The sequence below is a fragment of the Bufo bufo genome, chromosome 3 (genome assembly GCF_905171765.1).
Source record: "Bufo bufo chromosome 3, aBufBuf1.1, whole genome shotgun sequence".
NCBI classification, from domain to species: Eukaryota; Metazoa; Chordata; class Amphibia; order Anura; family Bufonidae; genus Bufo; species Bufo bufo.
Window position 1 is genome coordinate 379,307,957 of NC_053391.1, and position 24,492 is coordinate 379,332,448.

The 24,492-nt window shown below is 46.4% G+C and overlaps 1 protein-coding gene across 1 annotated transcript in view; it reads right to left on the reverse strand.

The window, feature by feature from the left end:
• LOC120995469 (schlafen family member 9-like) overlaps positions 1-24,492 on the reverse strand; it is a 153,800-nt gene that overhangs the window by 39,342 nt on the left and 89,966 nt on the right. Inside the window, exon 5 of the mRNA XM_040424703.1 lies at positions 9,597-10,609. Within this exon, the coding sequence (XP_040280637.1) occupies positions 9,597-10,609 (1,013 nt within the window). The remainder of the gene's footprint in view (positions 1-9,596; positions 10,610-24,492) is intronic.

Genomic DNA, 24,492 nt, shown 5'->3' on the forward strand with positions numbered 1-24,492 from the left:
CCTTTTGCCTTCAGAACTGCCTTAATTCTACGAGGCATTGCTTCAACAAGGTGCTGATAGCATTCTTTAGAAATGTTGGCCCATATTGATAGGATAGCATCTTGCAGTTGATGGAGATTTGAGGGATGCACATCCAGGGCACGAAGCTCCCGTTCCACCACATCCCAAAGATGCTCTATTGGGTTGAGATCTGGTGACTGTGGGGGCCATTTTAGTACAGTGAACTCATTGTCATGTTCAAGAAACCAATTTGAAATGATTCGAGCTTTGTGGCATTATCCTGCTGGAAGTAGCTATCAGATGATGGATACATGTTCTCATTCTGTTTACGCCAAATTCGGACTCTACCATTTGAATGTCTCAACAGAAATCGAGACTCATCAGACCAGGCGACATTCTTCCAGTCTTCAACAGTCCAATTTTGGTGAGCTCGTGCAAATTGTAGCCTCTTTTTCCTATTTGTAGTGGAGATGAGTGGTACCCGGTGGGGTCTTCTGCTGTTGTAGCCCATCCGCCTCAAGGTTGTGCATGTTGTGGCTTTACAAATGCTTTGCTGCATACCTCGGTTGTAACGAGTGGTTATTTCAGTCAACATTGCTCTTCTATCAGCTTGAATCAGTCGGCCCATTCTCCTCTGACCTCTAGCATCCACAAGGCATTTTCGCCTACAGGACTGCCGCATACTGGATGTTTTTCCCTTTTCACACCATTCTTTGTAAACCCTATAAATGGTTGTGCATGAAAATCCCAGTAACTGAGCAGATTGTGAAATACTCAGACCGGCCCGTCTGGCACCAACAACCATGCCACGCTCAAAATTGCTTAAAGGGGTTATCCCACTTAGCAGTTTCATACTTACCTGCTGCCACCGCGCGTTCACTTCCTGGATTCTGGCTGGGGGCGGGCTTCATCTTGATTGAAGTCTTCTCCCGGCCGGGCCGCGCGCTGGACTGAACGCGCACGCTGCCGCGCATGCGCAATGTGACTTATTCCTGGCCAGTATAGTACAGAGCCGGCGTGCGCGTTCGCAGCTCTGTACTATTCTGGCCGGGAAGAAGTCACCGTCGCGCATGCGCGGCAGCGTGCGCGTTCAGGACAGCGAGTGGCCCGGCCGGGAGAAAAGAAGAAGTCTTCTGGGCAAGCGCGACCATCGGGATCTTGCGGAAGAGCGATGGTCGTAACCAGGGGAGACCGAGTCACAACAATAAGGTAAGTGGGGATGAATTTTCTCCTAATCGGTGGGAATTTGTTAATAAAGTATATTTACAAAAATGATCACTGTCAAATCATTAACAGATTTAACAGTGATCATTATGATGGGATAACCCCTTTAAATCACCATTCTTCTTTCCCATTCTGACATTCAGTTTGGAGTTCAGGAGATTGTCTTGACCAGGACCACACCCCTAAATGCATTGAAGCAACTGCCATGTGATTGGTTGACTAGATAATTGCATTAATGAGAAATAGAACAGGTGTTCCTAATAATTCTTTAGGTGAGTGTATATATATATATATATATATATATATATATATTCAAAGGGAAGTGTTATTTCATATGTCTGAATCTGCTCTTTTACTTTAGAATATTAAAAGGTGAGATTTATCAAACTGGTTTAAATGAAAACTGGTTTAGTTGCCCATAGCAACTAATCAGCTTTCACCTTTCATTTCCCAAAGGAGCGCTGAAAGTTGGAATCTGATTGATTGCTTTGGGTATCATAAATCACCCCCTAAGTCTTTATGTTTTTTGGATGACCTCTTCACCAAGTGGCCATTTCCCTTATTTTCTAGAGCAGGGCTCGACAAATCCCAGGCGCCAGGTCGCCATGGCGACCAGGAATTTAGTCCTGGCGCTTGGGTATTTGTCAGCCCGTTTTCAAAGGTGCCCGGGCGATGGGTGCGGAGCTGCCGTTCTGTCCGGAGGCAGCACCGTTTGAAGCAGCTCCGTCACAGCACACAATAGCAGAGACGCTGGCAGCAGGGAGGGGAGGGACTCGGGAGGAGTGTAATCTGATCCTAGAGTGGAAGCTGCTTCTGCCAGCCCCTCCCCTCCCCGCCCACCAACCAATCAGAGCTGAGGCAATGTAAGCACTAGCAGCTCTGAGTCACTGACACAAGTACAGGGAGAAAGAATCGAATGAGTCACAGGTTAGAATCTAAAGATCCTTAGTGACTCATTCGATTCTTTTTGAGTTAAAAGAACCGTCAGTCAGACTCTAGAACTGATGCTTTTGTTGCAGCAGTGATAAGATTAAAGGGTTTCTGTCACCCCACAAAACTCATATTTTTTTTTTGGATAGTTAGATTCCTTATAGGGCGATATAGGAGAATATAATAGTCTTACTTACTTTCATGCGGCCGATTCTTTAGAAAACTAAGTTTTATAATATGTAAATCAGGGCTCTACCAGCAAGTAGGGCGTCTACTTGCTGGTAGCCGCAGCAGAAATCCGCCCCCTCGCCGTGTTGATTGACAGGGCCAGCCGTGATCTCCTCCTCCGGCCGGCCCTGTCAGTATTTAAAAAATCGCGCGCCTCTGGTCATTCGGCGCAGGCGCTCTGGGATGAGGAGGCTCGTCTCCTCAGCACTCCCTCAGTGCGCCTGCGCCGATGACATCACCGAAAGAGAAGACGTCATCGGCGCAGGCGCACTGAGGGAGTGCTGAGGAGACGAGCCTCCTCATCTCAGAGCGCCTGCGCCGAATGACCAGAGGCGCGCGATTTTTTAAATACTGACAGGGCCGGCCGGAGGAGGAGATCACGGCTGGCCCTGTCAATCAACACGGCGAGGGGGCGGATTTCTGCTGCGGCTACCAGCAAGTAGACGCCCTACTTGCTGGTAGAGCCCTCATTTACATATTATAAAACTTCGTTTTCTAAAGAATAGGCCGCATGAAAGTAAGTAAGACTATTATATTCTCCTATATCGCGCTATAAGGAATATAACTATCCAAAAAAAAAAAAAGAGTTTTGTGAGGTGACAGAAACCCTTTAAGGGACAGGAGCAGAGAGATCAGAGAAGTGACAGGACAGAGTTTAGATTAGTTTGAATTAACCCTTTAGGATCAAATTGGCTTCTCAAGGAGATCTATATGTTAAAAGGCATCCCTTCTTCTGTCTCATTCAGTAGCTATATAACTAAGGCTACTTTCACACTTGCGGCAGGACGGATACGGCTGTTCACCCTGTCGGATCCATCCTTCCGCTGTTTCGCCGGACCGCAGCTCTGTCCCCATTGACTATAATGGGGGCAGAGCTCTGGCGCAGCACGGCAGTGCATGGTGAAAGGCCGCCGGACTAAAAGTACTGCATGTCCAACTTTTTAGTCCGGCGGCCTTTCACCGCGAACTGCCATGCTGCGCCGGAGCTCAACCCCCGTCCCCATTATAGTCAATAGGGTCCGGGAACGGAGCGGCGGTATATGTAACATGGTATACAGCATTATTGGGGGGCTCTATGGAAAAGTGGGGGGGGGGGGGGGGAGCGCTATCGGGGCACCTACTGGGGGCTTTATGACGCGGCTCCGCCTGGCTCCTAACTTTTTTAGCTGGCTCCTAGATTCCAAGGAAATTTGTCAAGCCCTGTTCTAGAGGTAGTATTCCAACTGCTTGTACCCTACTGTATACTATTTTACTTGTACATGTTACAACACTGTATGCTAGCTACATGTGACTATGCATCATATGCCTATGATGTTGACTATTTTTGCTCTGTTCTTAGTACTTAAATAAAACGAGGTAAAAATGTATTGTATGGCACTTATATTAATTATAATGATTCCGTTTCTATATAGTGTCATAGCCACTTAGTTTTTTAAAATGTGCCAATATCTTCACTTTTAGCCACTGAGTTTGGCACTTTTTATGCATTATTACTAGGGAAGAGCGAACCCAGTCACGTTTGGGACCGTACTGGACATTTGGGTGTCAGTGTACCAAATTGGATTTTGACGTCAAAGTCCGTGTCCAGGTTCGTTGCTCGTACTTTAAAATCAAGCTTGTTGAAAGGCTGCAGCGCAGCCAATCAACAAGCGATAAAGCTGTGAGCACTTGTAAGCCATCACAATCATGCCTAGTATTGGCATGGCTGCGATTGGCCGGCGCACCATGTAACCATGCATGCATAAATGTTGGATCACATGGGGCACCGCCATTTTGCTCTGACTAGTGTAGGGACAGGAGAATATTAGGCTTTTATTAGTTTTAACAAGTGTGCTGATGACCTGTAAGCATTATTGATTGGTACAATACAGCTATTTGTACCAGACAGAAAAACCATACTTAATCGTGCTGTTCAGTCTGAGGGTGACCTGTTGGGCTTTTGGCATTTTTATTTTGGTGCAATCCTACTCCTTTGCACCAGTGACAGGGAAACATAATAGTTAATCAGTCTGTTAATTGTGTGGGTGAGACATACCTATTTATTTTGGTGAAAAAAACTTTACTTGACGGTTATTCAGCCGGTTAATTGGGTCGGTGTGATCTACCATATTTTTTTGGTTTAAAATACACTGTACTTGCCACAGTCAAAAGGGACATATAATAGTTATTCAGCCAGTTAATTGGGTCGGTGTGCCCTACCTAGTTTTTTTTTTCCAAACACCTCTTTTGCATCCGTGACACGGATATACAATTGTTCGTCTGTCAGGCAATTTTGTGGGTGATTAACAAAATGAGGAGAGCATAAACTAAGGGACGTGGCTGTGGTGTTGCAGGTGGTGGGGCTCCTGCTGCAGGGAGAAAATGTTGTCGATCTGGGCCAGCCACGCACTCAAATGAAACACCTTCCTCTGGTGCACGCAGGCGACAGGACGTTATCTGACATTTTGTAGGCCTGAATCCCCCTCTAAGAATGGTGAGGCCAGAACAAGTAGAGGCGGTAGTAGATTGGATGGCTGAGAGTGCCTCCAGCTCCTTCACATTGTCTTCCACCCGGTCCACTGTTGAAAGCGCAGAGTTGGCACCGGCGGCCCACGGGCATCCGTCTTCCACCTCAACCCCTTGCACATCAGCCAAGCAGTCTGGGCCCCAAGTCATGCAGCAGTCACTTATGCTTTTTGAGGACTCTGCTGGTGGGGTTTTTGTGGATCATCCAGCTAGCCCTGCCCCAGAAGTCACAGAGATTGAGTGCACTGATGCCCAACCACTGCGGATGACGACGTGGGAGAAACACCGCAGCATGATGACGAAACACAGGTGTCAACTGCTGGGGCTTTCTGCAGTGTTCAGACCGGCCAGGAGGGCAAAAGGTGAGCAGTGGGTGGAAGATGATGGGGAGGATGATAAGGTCCTAGACCTCACATGGCATCCAGGTCATGCCAGTGACGTGTAGTTCGGAGGAAGAGGAGGGGGGCACGCAGCGCCAGCCACACAGCAAAAGAGGGAGCAGGGTGAAAAACCAGAGCGGCCCCCAGCCAGTACGGCCTGCTACTGCCCAATGCGCCAAGAGACATAGCACACCAAAGCCAGTGCAAAGTAGTTCCCTGGCACGGCAGCTCTTCAGGCAGTGTGCTGACGACATCAGGCAGTGTGCTGACGACAGGACATGGGTGCTTTGCATGCTGTGCAGTCAAAGCCTGAAGCGAAGCCCAAATGTTCTCAACCTGAGCACCACCTGCATGATCCGGCATCTAACCTCAAAGCACGAGCTGCAGTGGAGTAGACACCTCAAGAACCACGAAAGATCAGAGGCTCCTTCTGCTGCGGTCTCGACCTCTTCCTCCCCCTCTGGAGCGACCGGGGCACCTGGCACCCTGCAAACAGGCGATGTGGCAGCCACACCACTACCACATCAGCATGTCCACACTGTCCCATGGAAGCGTTGAACTGTCCATCCCACAAACACTGGAGAGAAAGTAACCCCCTACCCACCAATGAGCCCTGTCCCTGAATGCCAGCATTTTAAAACGGCTGGCCTTTGAAATGCTGCCATTCCGTCTGGTGGAGATGGACAGTTTTAAAAATGTAATGACAGCAACTGTCCCACGGAACGTGGTTCCCAGCCGCCACTACTTTTCAAGGCGAGCTACCCCAGCTCTGCACAAACGAGTGGTGGAAAAAAAAAATCAGGTATGCGCTGCGCATCCCACCCAGGATTGCTGGACTTTCTCGGTGCCTCCTCCTACTCCTCTTCTTCCTCTACCGCCTCCTTATCACGTCAGCACACCTGCACCACCAACTTCAGCACAACCAGGGGGAAACGACAGCAGGCTGTTCTGAAACTCATATGTTTGGGGGAAAGACCCCACACCGCGCAGGAGCTGTGATCGAGCATGGAAGAACAGACCGATGAGTTGTTGGTGCCGCTGAGCTTCAAGCCCGGCCTGGTGGTGTGCGACAAAGGGCGAAATCTTGTAGCAGCTCTGGGGCTAGCTGGTTTGACGCATATCCCTTGCCTGGAGCATGTGCTGAACTTGGTGGTTCAGAGGTTCCTGAAGAATTACCCCGATGTCAGAGCAGTCTATGCGCGCTTTCGGCATTCTCACCCTGCTGCTGCTCGCCTGTTTGCGCTGCAGCATAACTTTGGCCTTCCCGCTCACATGCGACGTACCCACAAGGTGGAACTCCACCTTGCTTCAGGAACTGATGGATGAGGATGTAGCACAGGAGGAGGAACACAGTTATCAGGCCAGTCGTCCACAGGTGGCTCAGAGAGTGGGTTACTGCACCAACAGCGGCCAGATACCCAACTGTCCAGCCAGGGCACATTTATTTTTGGAAGAGGAGGAGGATGATTAGGAGGAGGATCCCCGTTCACTGCAGGGTGGCACCAAAATCAGCTCACGGGCACCACTGGACCGTGGATACAGAGGACACAGACGATATACCTCCCACCGAGGACAGCTTGTCGTTGCCTCTAGGCAGCCTGGCACACATGAGCAACTACATGCTGCAGTGCCTGCACAACGACCACCAAGTTGCCCACATTCTAACCGGTGCTGATTTCTGGGTGGCCACCCTGCTGGATCTCCGCTACAAGGACAACGTGCCATCCTTATTTCCATCACTGGAGCGTGAACAGAAGATACGCGAGTAAAAGTGAATGCTGGTAGAGGCACTACTCATGGCGTTCCCACCTGGCAGCTGGGGCTCAGTGGAAGCACGAGATGAAGACGGCAGAGGAGGAGGAAGTCGCCAACGCAGCAGGGGCATAGTCAGCACCTAAGAAGGGAGGGTTAGCATGGTCGAAATGTGGAAAAGCTTTGTCTGCATGCCACAATTTACAGCACCACCATCTGATACAGACTGTCTTAGCAGGAGGCAGCGTTTCAGAAACATGGTGGAGCCGTATGTGTGCACACGTCTGCACGTACTGACTAATGAGTCTGCCCCATGTAACTTCTAAGTCTTCAAACTGGGCACATGGCCTGAGCTTGCCCTGTACACCTCAGAAGTGCTGGCCTGCCCTGCGGCAAGTGTATTGTCTGATTGTGTGTTTATTACAACGGCGGTGGTGGTGGGGTTGTGATCACAGACAGGCACATCTGCCTGTCCACAGCCAACGTGGACAAGCTCACATTCATTAAATTGAACCAGGCATGGATCCCACAGGACTTGTCCATACCTTGGCCAGAGTAGAGAGGTATACTATTTTTTATCTACGATATTCTGAACACTTACATAATATACACTGTAATACTACTGTATTACATCTGTCCTTGTAAAACTGCGCAGGCAGCCTATAAGGCCCAGGCTTTTGTTAGGGGCATGGGTTGCCATAGCAACTTATTGAAAATCTGCGAGAGCCCTTTCCTCTTTCTAACCACTTAGATGCCACAGTCAGCATTGATTGCTGCGCCTGAAGGGTGAAATTTCTAGAATTGGAGTTAAAGTGTAACTGTTGATTCTATTTATTTTTAATTATTGTTTATTTTAAAGCGCCATTAATTTCATGGCGCTGTACATCCAGCTGGGGCTACACAAATGTAAAATACAATAACCAAGAAACTATTAAGAGAATGGTACAGAGGGCTAGAGGACCCTGCCCGCAAGAGCTTACAATCTATAAAGGAAAAGGAGAACACAGTAGGTGAGGGTATATAATATATACTTTACCAGGGAAGGATGTTTCTTTCTACTAGAACATACGGTGTCTTCCTAGCAAAGCTCTAACAGCGTTGATAAAGAGAATCTGTCTTTGGTCTTCTGAAGACGCCTGTGTGTGACATGCAGAGACTTCCAGCTGCCTCTTGTTACTATTTCAGTCTAAGACTATGGACTTGTGGCCCATCACTGTCTATTAGGCTCCATTCAGAAGTCTGTAGTGCATTGCAGATCCGCAATACACCCGGCCGGCACCCCCATAGAAATGCCTATTCTTGTCCGCAATTGCGGACAAGAATAGGACATGCTCTATTTTCTTGCGGAGCTGCGGACCGTAAGATCGGGGCCGCGCTCTGGAAATGCGGATGCGGAGAACACATAGTGTGCTCTCCGCATCTCTTCCGGCCCCATAGAGAATGAATCGGTCCACACCCGTTCCGGATAATTGCAGAACTGATGCGGGCCCATTCTACGGACGTCTGAATGGAGCCTTACCCTGCCTGACTAATTACACATAGGCATCTTTAGTGCTCAGTAAAACGCTGAAGACAGACTCTCCTTAGTTACCGCTTTGATAGAAGACTCTTTAAACCAAAATGGCAGTTACACTCAGATCCTGGCAGTTAGGGCAAAGTGTCAGCTGTATAAAACAGCCACACCTGCAAGTAATGGCATGGGCACAGTTCCTGAGCCTGCACCACCACTGAGTGCTATAGTAACCACTTCGATGCATTTGCTACCACCAGCTCAGGATCCCACGCATCCCTGTATGTAATACTATAGTAGTGCAGTGGCTTGTGCTAACAGGTGGGAATGAGTTAAAGGGGTTGTATCATTTCAGTAAATGGCATTTATCATGTACAGGAAGTAAATACAAGTTACTTTCTAATGTATTGTGATTGTCCATATTGCCTTCTTTGCTGGCTTGATTCATTTTTCCATCACATTATACATTTCCGGTTTCCATGGTTATCACCACCCTGAAATCCAACAGCGATGGCCATGCATGCACCGCGACTGTGGAAGCATGTATAGGCACACCTGTGCAGCAGATCCTATCCTGGCCATTATATATATGCTCTGCAGCGGTGGTCGTAACCCCTGCATATGAGCAATGTATAATGTGATAGATGAATCGGCCAGCAAAGGAGGCAACATGGACAATCACAATACATTAGTAAGTGTCTTGTATTAACTTTGTCTAGAGACTATATGATAAAGGGCTTATCTCATTTCAGCAAATGGCATTTATGCGTGGACTCTTATGTGTGGATTTTAATCATGATCATTAGGTTAGGATAACAAAAGCGACATAAGACATTTCACAGTAGAAAGACAGCTTTTAACCCTTGCTTCCAGCATAGCTAAATGCTGCTCTATAGTGTTATCTGGCTATCTTGTATAAAGGCAGAGATACATAGGTGCTGTTTTCAGTGTATTCAAGTAGAATTGCATCACAACCCACATGAAACCCTAGCATTGTTTTCGTTTTCACTGCAGTCTGACAGTTTGAGTACAGTAGTCTTGTATATAAGAAAGCAAAGATGATTTACCTGAATCCTGGTTGGTTATGATCTTCACCCACTCAGATGCAGTCAGTTGCTTTGGATGTAGATGTTTTCCCTCATCAGGTTTAAAATCTAGTATCCAAGACCGAGGATCTTTCACAAAGCCAAGACAACAAAACGGCTCCACTTGAAAAAAAATGACGTATCCTATATGTTTGTTCTCGTGCCGAACATCTTTAATTGTGAGAGTGTAAAACTCATTTTCTGATTCACAGTTATTAAGGTGGACAAATATCAGACTTTTTAAATATTCTTTAATGAAAGTTTCAAGATCAGATTTTTTGGAATCTCTTTCACACCCTTTTACCATTGCTTTATCGTCTACTCCAATAATCAAGCATCCTCCATCACCGTTTCCAAATGCTGAGTAATATATTTTAATTGCTTCGCGGATTCTTTGTGAGCACTTGCCTGTGCTAAAATCTTTAAACTCAATATAATCTGATTCTGCAATCTCCAGCTTCTCACCTAGACATAGATACTCTTTTTCCAGCAAACTCTCTAGGACATTTGGCTGATTATTTGGTACTGTAGATAAGCGAGCTCTCTTCCATTTTCCTTGTGATTTTTTTTCTATAACATCCATCACCTGCATAGCACTTGCCATTTTTTTTGAGCTGAAGTTTCGCGTATATAAACCAGTCTCTAGTGTACAAAGATTGCAATGTTTTTTTTGCATAACCCAGCTTTTAACAAATAGAATTAAATATGAACCTTCCTGGGAAAAATCATAGTAATCAGCTGCAGATAGTTCATATATGAGTTTATGTAATTCATCTTCAAGGTCCTTTCCTAGCCCATCTCTTTTGTAATCAAAATCTTTATCATGACTTGGAATCAGTAATATTCCTCCTCCAGAGTTTAGTAAGGAGCATACAGCTTTACTCAAATTTTCTCTTTGGCAGACAGATTGTGTTTTCAATCTTTTCCTTTGATGTTCACCCAGCAAAGTTTTTTCTGTATAAAGCAATTGATCAGGGTACCATAAATAATGGTCACTGAGGGAGAATAAAAACAAAGTTAGAAAATCACAAACTCAAAATATAAGCAATGCATAAAAACAAAACAAAACAGTGCAGTCATATTGCTTGTGGTTAGTAAACAGGAAGAAGAGATAACGGGCTGTGTGCCGCCGGATCCGTAACACCGCAAGTGAACTGAAAGCATTTGAAGACGGATCCGTCTTCAAAATGCGTTCAGTGTTACTATGGCACCCAGGACGCTATTAAAGTCCTGGTTGCCGTAGTAGTAGTGGGGAGCGGGGGAGCGGTATACTTACAGTCCGTGCGGCTCCCAGGGCGCTCCAGAATGACGTCAGAGCGCACCAGGTGCATGGATGACGTGATCCATGCGCGTGGGGCGCCCTGACATCACTCTGAAGCGCCCCGGGAGCCCCATGGACGGCAAGTATACTGCTCCCCACTACACTTTACCATGGCAAACAGGACTTTAGTGTCCTGGCAGCCATGGTAACCATTCAGAAAAAGCTAAACTTCGGATCCGGTAATGCACCGAAACAACGTTTAGCTTAAGGCCGGATCCGGATTAATGCCTTTCAATGGGCAGTAATTCCGGATCCGGCCTTGCGGTAAGTGTTCAGGATTTTTGACCGGAGCATAAAAGCGCAGCATGCTGCGGTATTTTCTCTGGCCAAAAAACGTTCCGTTCCGGAACTGAAGACATCCTGATGCATCCTGAACGGATTTCTCTCCATTCAGAATGCATTGGGATAATCCTGATCAGGATTCTTCCGGCATAGAGCCCCGACGACGGAACTCTATGCCGGAACACAACAACGCAAGTGTGAAAGAGCCCTTAGACTGGAATCACATGCAGTTTCATTTAGGACTGATTCACACAACTGTGTCAGCTGCATCTCCGGGACCAACCCCTGAGCCGAACTGTCTGCATCAAGGGGCCATATTTATCATTACGCTCACATCTTACTCCACTTTTACATATGTCCAAAGTTACTTTTGGCTAAGGCCTCATGCACACGACCGTTGTGTGCATCCGTGGCCGTTGTTTTTTACGCGGACCCATTGACTTTCAATGGGCCGTGGAAAAATCGGAAAATGCACCGTTTTGCAGCTGAGACCGTGATCCGTGTATCCTATCCGTCAAAAAAATATGACCTGTCCTATTTTTTTGACGGACAACGGTTCACGGACCCATTCAAGTCAATGGGTCCGTGAAAGAACACGGATGCACACAAGATTGGCATCCGTGTCCGTGATCCGTAGGTTACTTTCATGCAGACTGATCCGTCTGCATAAAAGCTTTTTCAGAGCTGAGTTTTCACTTCGTGAAAACTCAGATCCGACAGTATATTCTAACACAGAGGCGTTCCCATGGTGATGGGGACGCTTCAGGTTAGAATATACTAAAAGAACTGTGTACATGACTGCCCCCTGCTGCCTGGCAGGTGCTGCCAGGCAGCAGGGGGCAGGCTTCCCCCCCTGTAGTTAACACATTGGTGGCCAGTGGGCCCCCCTCCCTCCCCTGTAGTTAACTCTTTGTTGTCCAGTGCGGCCGGCCCCCCTCCCTCCCCTGTAGTTAACTCGTTGGTGGCCAGAGGGCCCCCCCTCTCTCCCCTGTAGCTAACTCTTTGTTGTCCAGTGCGGCCGGCCCCCCCTCCCTCCCCTGTAGTTAACTCGTTGGTAGCCAGTGGGCCCTCCCTCCCCCTCCTAATTAAAATCTCCCCCTATCGTTGCCATGGTTACTTAGCAATTTGTAGAAGCATTATACTTACCTGCGAGCTGCGATGTCTGTGTCCGGCCGGGAGCTCCTCCTACTGGTAAGGGACAGATCATTAAGCAATGCGCCGCACAGACCTGTCACTTACCAGTAGGAGGAGCTCCCGGCCGGACACAGACATCGCAGCTCGCAGGTAAGTATAATGCTTCTACAAATTGCTAAGTAACCATGGCAACCGGGACTGCAGTAATGTCCTGGTTGCCATGGTTACCGATCGGAGCCCCAGCGATTAAACTGGGACTCCGATCGGTACGCTCCGCTGCCACCAATGATAGGGGGGATATTTTAATTAGGAGGGAGGGCCCACTGGCCACCAATGAGTTAACTACAGGGGAGGGAGGGGGCCGGCCGCACTGGACAACAAAGAGTTAAAAACAGGGGGGGGTTTGCCCCCTGCTGCCTGGCAGCACCTGCCAGGAAGCAGGGGGCAGTCATGTACACAGTTCTTTTAGTATATTCTAACCTGAAGCGTCCCCATCACCATGGGAACGCCTCTGTGTTAGAATATACTTTCGGATTTGAGTTTCACGATCTAACTCATACCCGACAGTATATTCTAACATAGAGGCGTTCCCATGGTGATGGGGACGCTTCAAGTTAAAATATACCATCGGATTGGAGAAAACTCCGATCCGATGGTATAAAAGGGACTCCTTTACATTGAAAGTCAATGGGGGACGGATCCGTTTGCAATTGCACCATATTGTGTCAATGTCAAACGGATCCGTCCCCATTGACTTGCATTGTAATTCAGGACGGATCCGTTTGGCTCCGCATGTAATTCATGTCCGTGGATCCTCCAAAAATCAAGGAAGACCCACGGATGAAAAAACGGTCACGGACCAACGGAACCCCGTTTTGCGGACCGTGAAAAAATACTGTCGTGTGCATGAGGCCTAAGTCAGATTTATCAATGGTCCTTTAATACTGTGATAAATGTGGTTTGACGGTAGCAGTTTATCCTCCAGTAAACAGCTTTACAAAAGTCACACGTCTTTATGAAAAAGTCGCATAAGATAAGCATGGCCCTCACTAGAGTGAAATTGCGCAATTTTTTTTAGCGACTTTTTAAAAATTGTCGAAATAGTAAATCTGTTAAGAGATTCATTTACATAACAAAACACACCCACTTTCAGAAAACTAGCGAGCATAGCGCAGAGCCAATAAAAGTCACAAATTGTTGCGCAGTTTTAGCGATTGCTCAAAAATTTGCAACTTTTTCACTCCATTATTTTGACTTGGGCTAATGATAAATATGGCTCATAGTGTTTTATAATAGTCAGTTCCTATCTGATGATGGGTCTTTTGTACTATTCTCACATGATGATAACGTAAGCACAGTACGTTAGGGCTGTATTAAACAAAATGATTATCTGACCAATATCTGTCTAATCAGACCAATAATTGGTGTGTATAACAAAAGATCTGTGTGTGTGTGTGTGTGTGTGTGTGTTAGGCCACCTGACCCATGTCAGATAAGGCTACTTTCACACTCGCGTTTCGGGGCGGATCCGTCATGGATCTGCAAAAACGGATCCGTTACAATAATACAACCGCATGCATCCGTCATGAACGGATCCGTTTGTATTATCTGTAACATAGCCAAGACTGATCCGTCATGAACTCCATTGAAAGTCAATGGGAGACGGATCCGTTTTCTATTGTGCCAGATAAAACAAATCCGTCCCCATTGACTTACATTGTGTGCCAGGACGGATCAGTTTGGCTCAGTTTCGTCAGGCGGACACCAAAATGCTGCAGGCAGCGTTTTGGTGTCCGCCTCCAGAGCGGAATGGTAACTGAACGGAGGCAAACTGATATATTCTGAACGGATCCTTTACCATTCAGAATGCATTAGGGCAAAACTGATCGGTTTTGGACCGCTTGTCAGAGCCCTGAACGGATCTTACAAACGGAAAGATAAAAACGCCAGTGTGAAAGTAGACTAATCTGTTGGTGTAATATAGCCCTTAGACCCGCGATCAGATAAGAGCTGACATCATAAAACACTATAATGCAGTCACTATGGGTCAGGGGAGTCGCAGTGGGTCCGGGACATGCGGCCACATTTCCTGGACCAAGTACGGCTGTTTGAATCAGCCATTATACTTATACAGTCCTGATCAAAAGTTTAAGACCACTTGAAAAATGGCAAAAAATCATATTTAGCATGGCTGGATCTTAACAAGGTTCCAAGTAGAGCTTCAACATGCAACAAGAAGAAATGGGAGTGAGACAAAACATTTTTTGAGCATTCAATTTAATGTAAACAACGAATAAACTGAAACAGGCTGTTTTTCAGCTGATCAAAAGTTTAGGACCACACCTCCAAAAAAAAACTAAACCCCCCCCAAAACAGAAATCCAACTTCCAAACATGAACTCAGTAATGAGTAGCTCCGCCTTTATTGTTTATCACTTCAAAAATTCTTTTCGGCATGCTTGATGCAAGCGTTTCCATGAGGTGAGTGGGAACATTTCTCCAAGTGAAGACGGCCGCAAGAAGGCCATCTACTGTCTGGAACTGTTGCTGAGGGATACAGCCCGGGACTCTCTGTAATGATTTGAAATAAAGATAATGCCCCATTCAAACCATGATATTTTTGTTCCACATCCAATCCCCATTATTGGTGGATTGGATGCGAACCCCTTTATTTCAATGGGGCCCCAAAAGATGCACACTTTTTTTGCAAAAGCAGAGTTGGGGGCACTAATGGTGGCATTATTTTTACTGGAGGCCTTAATGTGGGCATTATTTTTTACTAGGGGCACTAGTGGCGGCATTATTCTTACTGGGGGCACTAATAGGGGTATTACTCTTACTGGGGGCAGTAATGAGGACATTATTTTTGCTGGGGGCACTAATGGGGGCATTACTATTAATGGGGGCAATATTCATTCTGGGGTGGGGGGGTGATAATGGGGGCATTCTTTATTCTGGGCGGCACTAATGGTGGCATTAATATTACTGGGGGCACAGTATAACAGTGACGTAACACCCCATGTTAAGCCACGCCCCCCATCACCACACCCCCTTTTGGGGGGGGGTGGCTTAACTTGGCCAGTATTTTTTGTTGGGAAAGGTGACAACCCTATCTGCGGCCCCCAAAAAGGATAGAACAGACCCTATTTTTGTCCATTTTGCAGACAAGAATAGGCATTTCTAACAGAGGGCAGGACATGGTGACCCACAAAATTCAAAACGCAGCAGGCAGCATCAGTGTTTTGCAGATCCACAGTTTGCGGACCGCAAAACTTATATGGTCGTGTGAATGGGGTCTAAATGTAAGTTACATGGGGTTATTGAACCCCTTCAGCCACCATGACATACCCGTACATTATGATGGTAGAGGGAATGTATGGAGCGGGCTGCTGCGGTGAGCAATACAGCAGGCACGCGGCCGCAATGACGGGCAGCAGCAATCACACAGAAACCAGTCATTCAACCCCTTAGATGCCGTAATTAACAGCAATCGGGCATCTATGAGGTGAGATTAGGCAGAGGGATGCGGCTCCCTCTGCCTTCTGATTAGTGCCCCCACAGTAAAATTGAATTGTACCAATTTATCCTTAATCTAGAAAATTTCCAATATAAAATTAAAGATTTTTCGATCACTTTAGTGACATTGAGGCACCCTCAAGGAACAGCAAGATATCATCTGCAAACAGGGCCACACCAATTAGGTAAGGCGATCACTATAGTACAGGGGTACTCAACTAGTTTTATTAATGGTCCACAGTTACTAATTTCCTGCAGTCAGTGATGCGTTCCCGCCCAGTCTGTACCCCTCAGTCAACTCCCACACTGGATTTTACCTTGATTTTTAAAATCCCCGACGGCTGCGGAGTGGGAGGGGGCATGACTTAGTGGATTCGGGGGCAAGGTTTTAAAGTCCCTCTTTTGAGGCTGGCCTGAGTGGCCGCCCTATTCATTGATGATGTCTATCCCTCTTCTCCAGCAGCACGTAAGTGTCCATTGGAGCTTGAAGCTCCATTACATGATGCTGCAGGAGAGGAGGGACTGAGCCGCTGAGGGAGACCGCTTCCTCCACATGCACTGAGAGAGACAAGTCCTGGTGCCTGCATGTGGAGGAACCATCCAGCGCCTGCATGGGCAGGAGCTTGTGTCCCAGCAATTTCCGGTGCACTATCAGATTAGGAAGCAGCCTAAAGTGCTGCTTCCTATGGAAGGGACGGCAGGGGTCCGGACAGCTGGCGCCCGCATTTGGACCACAATCTGCCAGTTGAGTACCCCTGCCATAGGGGAAAAAAACAGCAATCTGGTGTGAAGTTGTTTGGGAGCAGCACCTATACAAGCTGACAAACAATGCAAGTTTGTGAGCGTTCGCATGTTTGATTTCCAGTGTGTGCTTGTATTAAGTGTGTGACTTTAGATTACGTGACTTCAGATTCTGGGACTTTAGGAGGGGACTACAGTAAGTCAGTTGCTGCACTGTATTATTGTATTTTTTCTCTTTTCTTGTTTAATCCCCATTAGTATGTGTTCCATTACTGACAGCGCAGTCCAGTGCACATCTTGTCTAATGTCTGCAGTCCTGGAACAGCTGTTTGAGGGTGCGTATCTTCAAAATGTGAGCAAATTGCCAGTTTGGAATCACACATCGTGTATCTAAATGAGCAAGTTTTGACACTGAGAACCGTTGGCAATTTGTAAAAGAGTTTGCTGCTCACTGAGCAGACACTTTATAGGGTAGATGCAGGGGAGGGTGGAAGCGAAGAGGCTCAGGAAAGTGAGGTAGCTAGCTGGATAACAGTTTGGAAGTAGGGTAGAGTGCCAGAGAGGCTAGCCCAGATCTGGCACACCCCAACAAATTTGCAAGGTTGGCAGATGAGGGGGATGTCAGTTCAGGGATGTCAGTGCTGCAGCCAGATACTTCCTCTGCCAGTCAGAGGAATGTCAGCTCCAGTAAGTAGAACACCAGGAGAGCAGGGCAGGCCGGAAAGATGCTGGTAGTGGGAGACTCAATTATTAGGGGTACAGATAGGGCTAACTGTCACAAAGACCGGGATGGTCGAATGGTGTGTTGTCTTCCTGGTGCTTGAGTTCGACATATCGTGGATCAGGTCGATAGAATACTGGAAGGGGCTGTCAAAGATCCAGCAGTCATGGTCTACATTGGAACCAATGACAAAGTTAGAGGTAGGTGGAGCGTCCTGAGAAATGATTTTAGAGTTTTAGGTTACAAGCTTAGGGCAAGGACCTCAAAACGTAGAATTTCCCAAAATACTACCTGTACCATGAGTCACACAAGAAAGGCAGCGGGAGATTAGGGAGGTTAACAAGTGGCTCAAGAACTGGTGTAGGAAGGAGGGGTTTGGGTTCCTGGAGAACTGGGCTGACTTCTGTCGACTACAGGCTCTATATAGGGATGGGCTGCACCTCAATGGGAAAGAGGCAGCTGTTTTGGGGGAGAAGGTGGCTAGTAGGTTGAAGGAGTGTTTAAACTAGGGACTGGGGGGGGGGGAGATAATTACATTATAGGAGGGGAAGATGGTGCAGATAGAGAACTGGGGCAAGGAGTAGGGTAAAAAAAATAATACATAAAACCTCTTAAATGTATAGTATACTAATGCCAGAAGCCTGACTAATAAAACTGGTGAGCTGGAATTAGTGATGTGTGAGGAGGACTATGACATAGTGGGAATAACTGAGACATGGCTGGATGATAACTATGACTGGGCGGTTAATGTACAGGGTTACAGTCTGTTTAGAAAGGATCGTCAAAACTGGAGAGGGGGAGGGGTCTGCCTTTTTGTAAAGTCCTGTTTAAAGCCCACAGTCCGAGAAGATATAAGTGAAGGACATGAACATATGGAGTCACTGTGGGTAGAAATACATGGAGGCAAAAATAATAATAAATTACTAATAGGAGATTGTTATAAGCCACGTAATATATCAGAGTCTAGAGAAAATCAACTACTAAGGGAAATAGATGAGGCAGCAAATCATAATGAGGTTGTTATTATGGGGGACTTTAATTTCCCAGATATAGACTGGGAAACTGAAACCTGTACATCTCATAAAGGAAACAGGTTCTTGGCTATAACCAAAGACAATTACCTTTCTCAACTGGTTCAGGACCTGACTAGAGGGACGGCCATACTGGACTTAGTACTAACCAATAGACCTGACAGAACAGATGTGCAGGTTGAGGGACACCTGGGAAATAGTGACCATAAAATAATAACCTTCCAATTGTCATTCAAAAGAGTGTTTCTTCAGGGAGGCACAAAAATACCAAACTTCAAAACAGCAAAATTTAAGCAGTTAAGAGAGGCCATTGGCCTAACTAAATGAGAGAATGTGCTCAAAAATAAAAATGCAGCCACAAAATGGGATAATTTTTAAAACCATCCTAAACTCGAATTGTGAAAGGTACATACCTTATGGAAATAAAAGAGTAAGGAACAAGAAAAAAACCACAATGTGGATAAATAGAAATTTAAAGAAAGTGATAAATGACAAAAAGAAAACATTTAAATCACTAAAATCAGAAGGAAATCAAGGGGGGAAAAAAAATGAATATTAAAAGACAAATAAAAGCAGCCAAACTGGAGACAGAGATTAATTGCCGAAGAATAAAACTAACCCTAAAATGTTCTGTAATTACATAAAAGGTAAAAAGTATAAATCTGAAAGGTGTCTGTCCTTTTACAGAGTAATGAGGGGGGAGTGGCAGAGAGCGATGAGAAGAAAGCAAAGCTATAAAATATTTTTTTCTCCACTGTATTCACTGAAGAAAAACAAACAGTCAGATGAAATGCAGAATGTAAAAGTAAATTTCCCATTAAAAGTGGCCTGTCTGAACCAGGAAGAAGTACAGTGGTGTCTTAAAAAGATTAAAAGAGACAAAATCGCTGGAACCAGATGGCATACACCCACATATCCTAAGAGAATTAAAGGGGTTATCCCAGGAATTTGTAAAAAATGAAAATCAGACATCATATAGAACATGACAATACCTTTCTAACAAAGCTAGAACGAGCCCTGTACCTCACATGGATCCAGAGATCTCCCCATTCATTCTTCTGCTAGATTTATATCAAGCTGACAGCTCAAGGGGAGGGTCTTTCCTGCTGCAGTTCAGGGGGTGTGTCTCAGGTCTCCCTATCACAGCTCAGGAGACAGTTGAAAGATTAAACTGAGCATGTGCGGCCTTCTTAATGAGCCGGTCAAAGAAATAAGAAATTAAGTGGCACTATACAGATACATTTTATTTAATAACTCAGTGGCTATACATCAATTACATGCAATCACAAAAGTATTCAGATCCAGGTGCTGGTTTGAAAGCTGTACAATATTCTTTGTGGGACAAACCCTTCAAGTAATGTCGTAGAATGTCGTAAAAAATAATCGATAGAATACTCGATTACTAAAATAATCGTTTACTGCAGCCCTATCCGTATGGTTTCCGTATTTGATCAGTTTTTTGTGGATCGTATACAGAAACAGTAATTTATTAATCACCAAACACATGAGCAATATGGGCTGGGCATAGCATTTCTACAGTATGGATCTGCAAAATACGGATGAAATACGGATGTGCTCAGTGTGCGTTCCGCATTTGAATTGGGCCTCGGATAGTGATTTGCGGACAATAATAGGACATGCACTACTTTTTTGCGGAATGGCCATGCAGACAAATGGAAACGGAGTAACGTCTGTATTTTCTACAGCCCCATTGAAGTAATTGGTTCCGCATACGGTACGCAAAAAAAAAAAAAACGGAACGGAAGCAGAAAGAAAATACGTTCGTGTGCATGAGCCCTTAGGGTTATTCACTTTAGGAAAAAAGATGACAGAGGAGATCTAATAACTATGTATAAATATATCAGGGGTCAGTACTGAGATCTCTCCAATCATCTATTTATCCCCAGGACTGTGACGAGGGGACATCCTCTGCGTCTGGAGGAAAGGTTTGTACACAAACATAGAAAAGGAATCTTTACTGTAAGAGCAGTGAGACTATGGAACTCTCTGCCTGAGGAGGTGGTGATGGTGAGTACACTAAAAAGAGTTCAAGAGGGGCCTGGATGTATTTCTGGAGTGTAATAATATTACAAGTTATAGTTATTAGATTTCTGGAAAAGGGTTGTTGATCCAGGGAGATATTCTGATTGCCTGATTGGAGTTGGGAAGGAATTTTTCTGCCCAAAAATGAGGAAAATTGGCTTTTACCTCACAGTTTCCCCCCCCCCCCCCCCCTTCCCTGGATCAACCTGCAGGAGAACAGGCTGAACTAGATGGACAGATGTGATTTTTCAGCCTTACATACTCTGTTACTACGTTAAGTGGAGGTGGCGGCAGGGCCGAGGGACATGAGCGCTTCCATTGTGTAAGCGATCATCTCTCTATATTCAACTGTATTCTCAGGACAGTGATACAGTTGGATGCTGTGGCAGCATCTCTTTACCCCGTTCCCTCTGATGGGCTTCAGGCCTGCTGCCTGTAGCCTATCAGAGGCCGGTGCAGGTGGCGTAATGACCTCATCATCACGCCTATGTCGGGTAGCATACAGCACAGGACACAGGCCGGAAGAGACCTGCACCGCATCTCCACGGAGGTTAGTATTTCAGTTGATTTTTTTTCATTGGACACCATGCTGTTTGGCCAATATGGGGAGGAGGTTGGCACTATATACTGGCACACATAGTGTCTCCCACAATGGGGATGGGAGGAGAGGAGCACCATGGATCATCTACTGGGGGCACTATACAGGCACAATACAGGTCCTTCTCAAAAAATTTGCATATTGTGATAAAGTTCATTATTTTCTGTAATGTACTGATAAACATTAGACTTTCATATATTTTAGATTCATTACACACAACTGAAGTAGTTCAAGCCTTTTCTTGTTTTAATATTGATGATTTTGGCATACAGCTCATGAAAACCCCAAATTCCTATCTCAAAAAATTAGCATATCATGAAAAGGTTCTCTAAACGAGCTATTACCTAATCATCTGAATCAACTAATTAACTCTAAACACCTGCAAAAGATTCCTGAGGCTTTTAAAAACTCCCAGCCTGGTTCATTACTCAAAACCGCAATCATGGGTAAGACTGCCGACCTGACTGCTGTCCAGAAGGCTATCATTGACACCCTCAAGCAAGAGAGTAAGACACAGAAAGAAATTTCTGAACGAATAGGCTGTTCCCAGAGTGCTGTATCAAAGCACCTCAGTGGGAAGTCTGTGGGAAGGAAAAAGTGTGGCAGAAAACGCTGCACAACGAGAAGAGGTGACCGGACCCTGAGGAAGATTGTGGAGAAGGACCAATTCCAGACCTTGGGGGACCTGCGGAAGCAGTGGACTGAGTCTGGAGTAGAAACATCCAGAGCCACCGTGTACAGGCGTGTGCAGGAAATTGGCTACAGGTGCCGCATTCCCCAGGTCAAGCCACTTTTGAACCAGAAACAGCGGCAGAAGCGCCTGACCTGGGCTACAGAGAAGCAGCACTGGACTGTTGCTCAGTGGTCCAAAGTACTTTATTCGGATGAAAGCAAATTTTGCATGTCATTCGGAAATCAAGGTGCCAGAGTCTGGAGCAAGACTGGGTTGAGGGAAATGCAAAAATGCCTGAAGTCCAGTGTCAAGTACCCACAGTCAGTGATGGTCCACTGTGTTTTATCAAGGGCAGGGTCAATGCAGCTAGCTATCAGGAGATTTTGGAGCACTTCATGCTTCCATCTGCTGAAAAGCTTTATGGAGATGAAGATTTCATTTTTCAGCACGACCTGGCACCTGCTCACAGTGCCAAAACCGCTGGTAAATGGTTTACTGACCATAGTATTACTGTGCTCAATTGGCCTGCCAACTCTCCTGACCTGAACCCCATAGAGAATCTGTGGGATATTGGGAAGAGAAAGTTGAGACGCAAGACCCAACACTCTGGATGAGCTTAAGGCCGCTATCGAAGCATCCTGGGCCTCCATAACACCTCAGCAGTGCCACAGGCTGATTGCCTCCATGCCACGCCGCATTGAAGCCGTCATTTCTGCAAAAGGATTCCCGACCAAGTATTGAGTGCATAACTGAACTTAATTATTTGAAGGTTGACTTTTTTTGTATTAAAAACACTTTTCTTTTATTGGTCGGATAAAATATGCTAATTTTTTGAGATAGGAATTTTGGGTTTTCATGAGCTGTATGCCAAAATCATCAATATTAAAACAAGAAAAGGCTTGAACTACTTCAGTTGTGTGTAATGAATCTAAAAATATATGAAAGTCTAATGTTAATCAGTACATTACAGAAAATAATAAACTTTATCACAATATGCTAATTTTTTGAGAAGGACCTGTATATACTGGTACACATTATAGGGGCCACTATGTGGAAGTGCAGGGGAGAAAAGCTGTGGTATTAGTATTTTCAGGGGGACTGTTTCTGCTGTATAGTATTAGGGAGCACAGATGGAACCGTACTAGGGTGGCAGGATAGGGTGTTCAGAAGGTAGGAGGATGATGGAAAAGTAGGAATGTCTGTTTGTCAAACTCTGCAGAGACGAGACGTGCCTGAAAGAAATCATGTCTATCTGGTGGGAAAGGAGAAGAGGAGGACACAGAACATCTACAACAGAGGAGACGTCACTGGATGTAAGAGGTATGTGGCACTGTATTACCCTGTATGTTTTGTAACGCTGTATGTAATGTTAGTAAGGAAGAGGTTAGGTTGAAAATGTGGCATGGGGATGGGGGGACGTTTTGATTTTTGCCCTGTCTGCAAATACCGATATCATCTTCCACGTTTTCATATCTAAACTAGGCAGAGGCGTAGCTTGCGGGGGGGGGGGGGGGCATCGCTCCGGGCCTACAAAGCACACAGAGGTATCCACTTGTCAGTGGGCCCTTCAGGGTGGGTGAGAGAGCGCAACAAGTTTCAACAGAATATGCATGCTAAAGAACCAGATTCAGCCGTCAGGAATAGCAATTCACCAGGCTGGAAGCTGTCCCTTTAACCCCTTAAGGACATAGGACGTACCGGTACGCCCTATTTCCCGAGTCCTTAAGGACACAGGACGTACCGGTACGTCCTGACTTAAAATCGGCATTCCGGCGCCGCGGGGGTTAATCGGAACGGGATGCCGGCTGAAATCATTCAGCCGGCATCCCGTAACAATGCAGGGGGGGGTCATTTGACCCCCCCGTATCGACGATCGCAGAAAACCGCAGGTCAATTCAGACCTGCGGTTTTCTGCGTTTCCGGTCCATTCGGGTGTCCTGTGACCCGATGAACCGGAAAAAGACTGCGATCGGTGGCGTAATTATACACCACCTATCGCAGTCCCAGGATTTGGAGAGGCGTTGCTGGCCCTGGTGCTGAACCCCGCTGTCCAGGGTGCTGATTGGAGCAGGGGAGAGAGGCGCGAGATTCAAACTTCCTGCGCTCCTCTCTCCCCTCCTCTTCCTGTCCAGCACCCTGACCGTGCAGCACCGTTCGGCACCAGCTCCTGCGTCCCCCTGATCGCCATCCATCACCCTCCTGCACCCATCGCCACCCAGGTAGGTTAGGGTCAGTGAGGGAGAGGCACCGTTAGGCAGGGAAAGAAGGGAAAAGTTAGAAGAAAAAAAAAATGTTCTTTTATTTCTAAACTTTTTTTGATCCATCAGACCCCAGACCCCCCCCCTGCCACTTGTGCCCCCCTACCAGCCCCGCACCCCCCCCCAGCCCCCCTTCCCCCACCAGCCCCCCCACCCCCCACCAGCCCCCCTTCCCCTCACCACCACTTTTTTTTTTTTTTTTTTTCTGCGTGCGCTGACTGGCCGGCACTTTTTAGCGTCCGTCCACTGTTAGCGCATCGCCCACCCCACCACCGCACCACCCCACCGACCGCTGATCAGCGTTGTACCGCTGATCAGCAAATTTGAACTTTTTTTTTCCTAACACTTGCCCTTTCTTTTTTTGCCTTTTTTAGTACGTGAACACCCGTTGCCCCCACACACACGCACATATAATAAAGGTTTCCACACACGCACACATACACGCACACACACCCATGGCCCGCCGGATGTTCTCGGCCGAGGAGGCATACGCCCAGATTGCCTCCGACTCTGAGAGCCCCAGTGAGGATGAGGATGACCCCACGTTCCTTTTGTCATCCG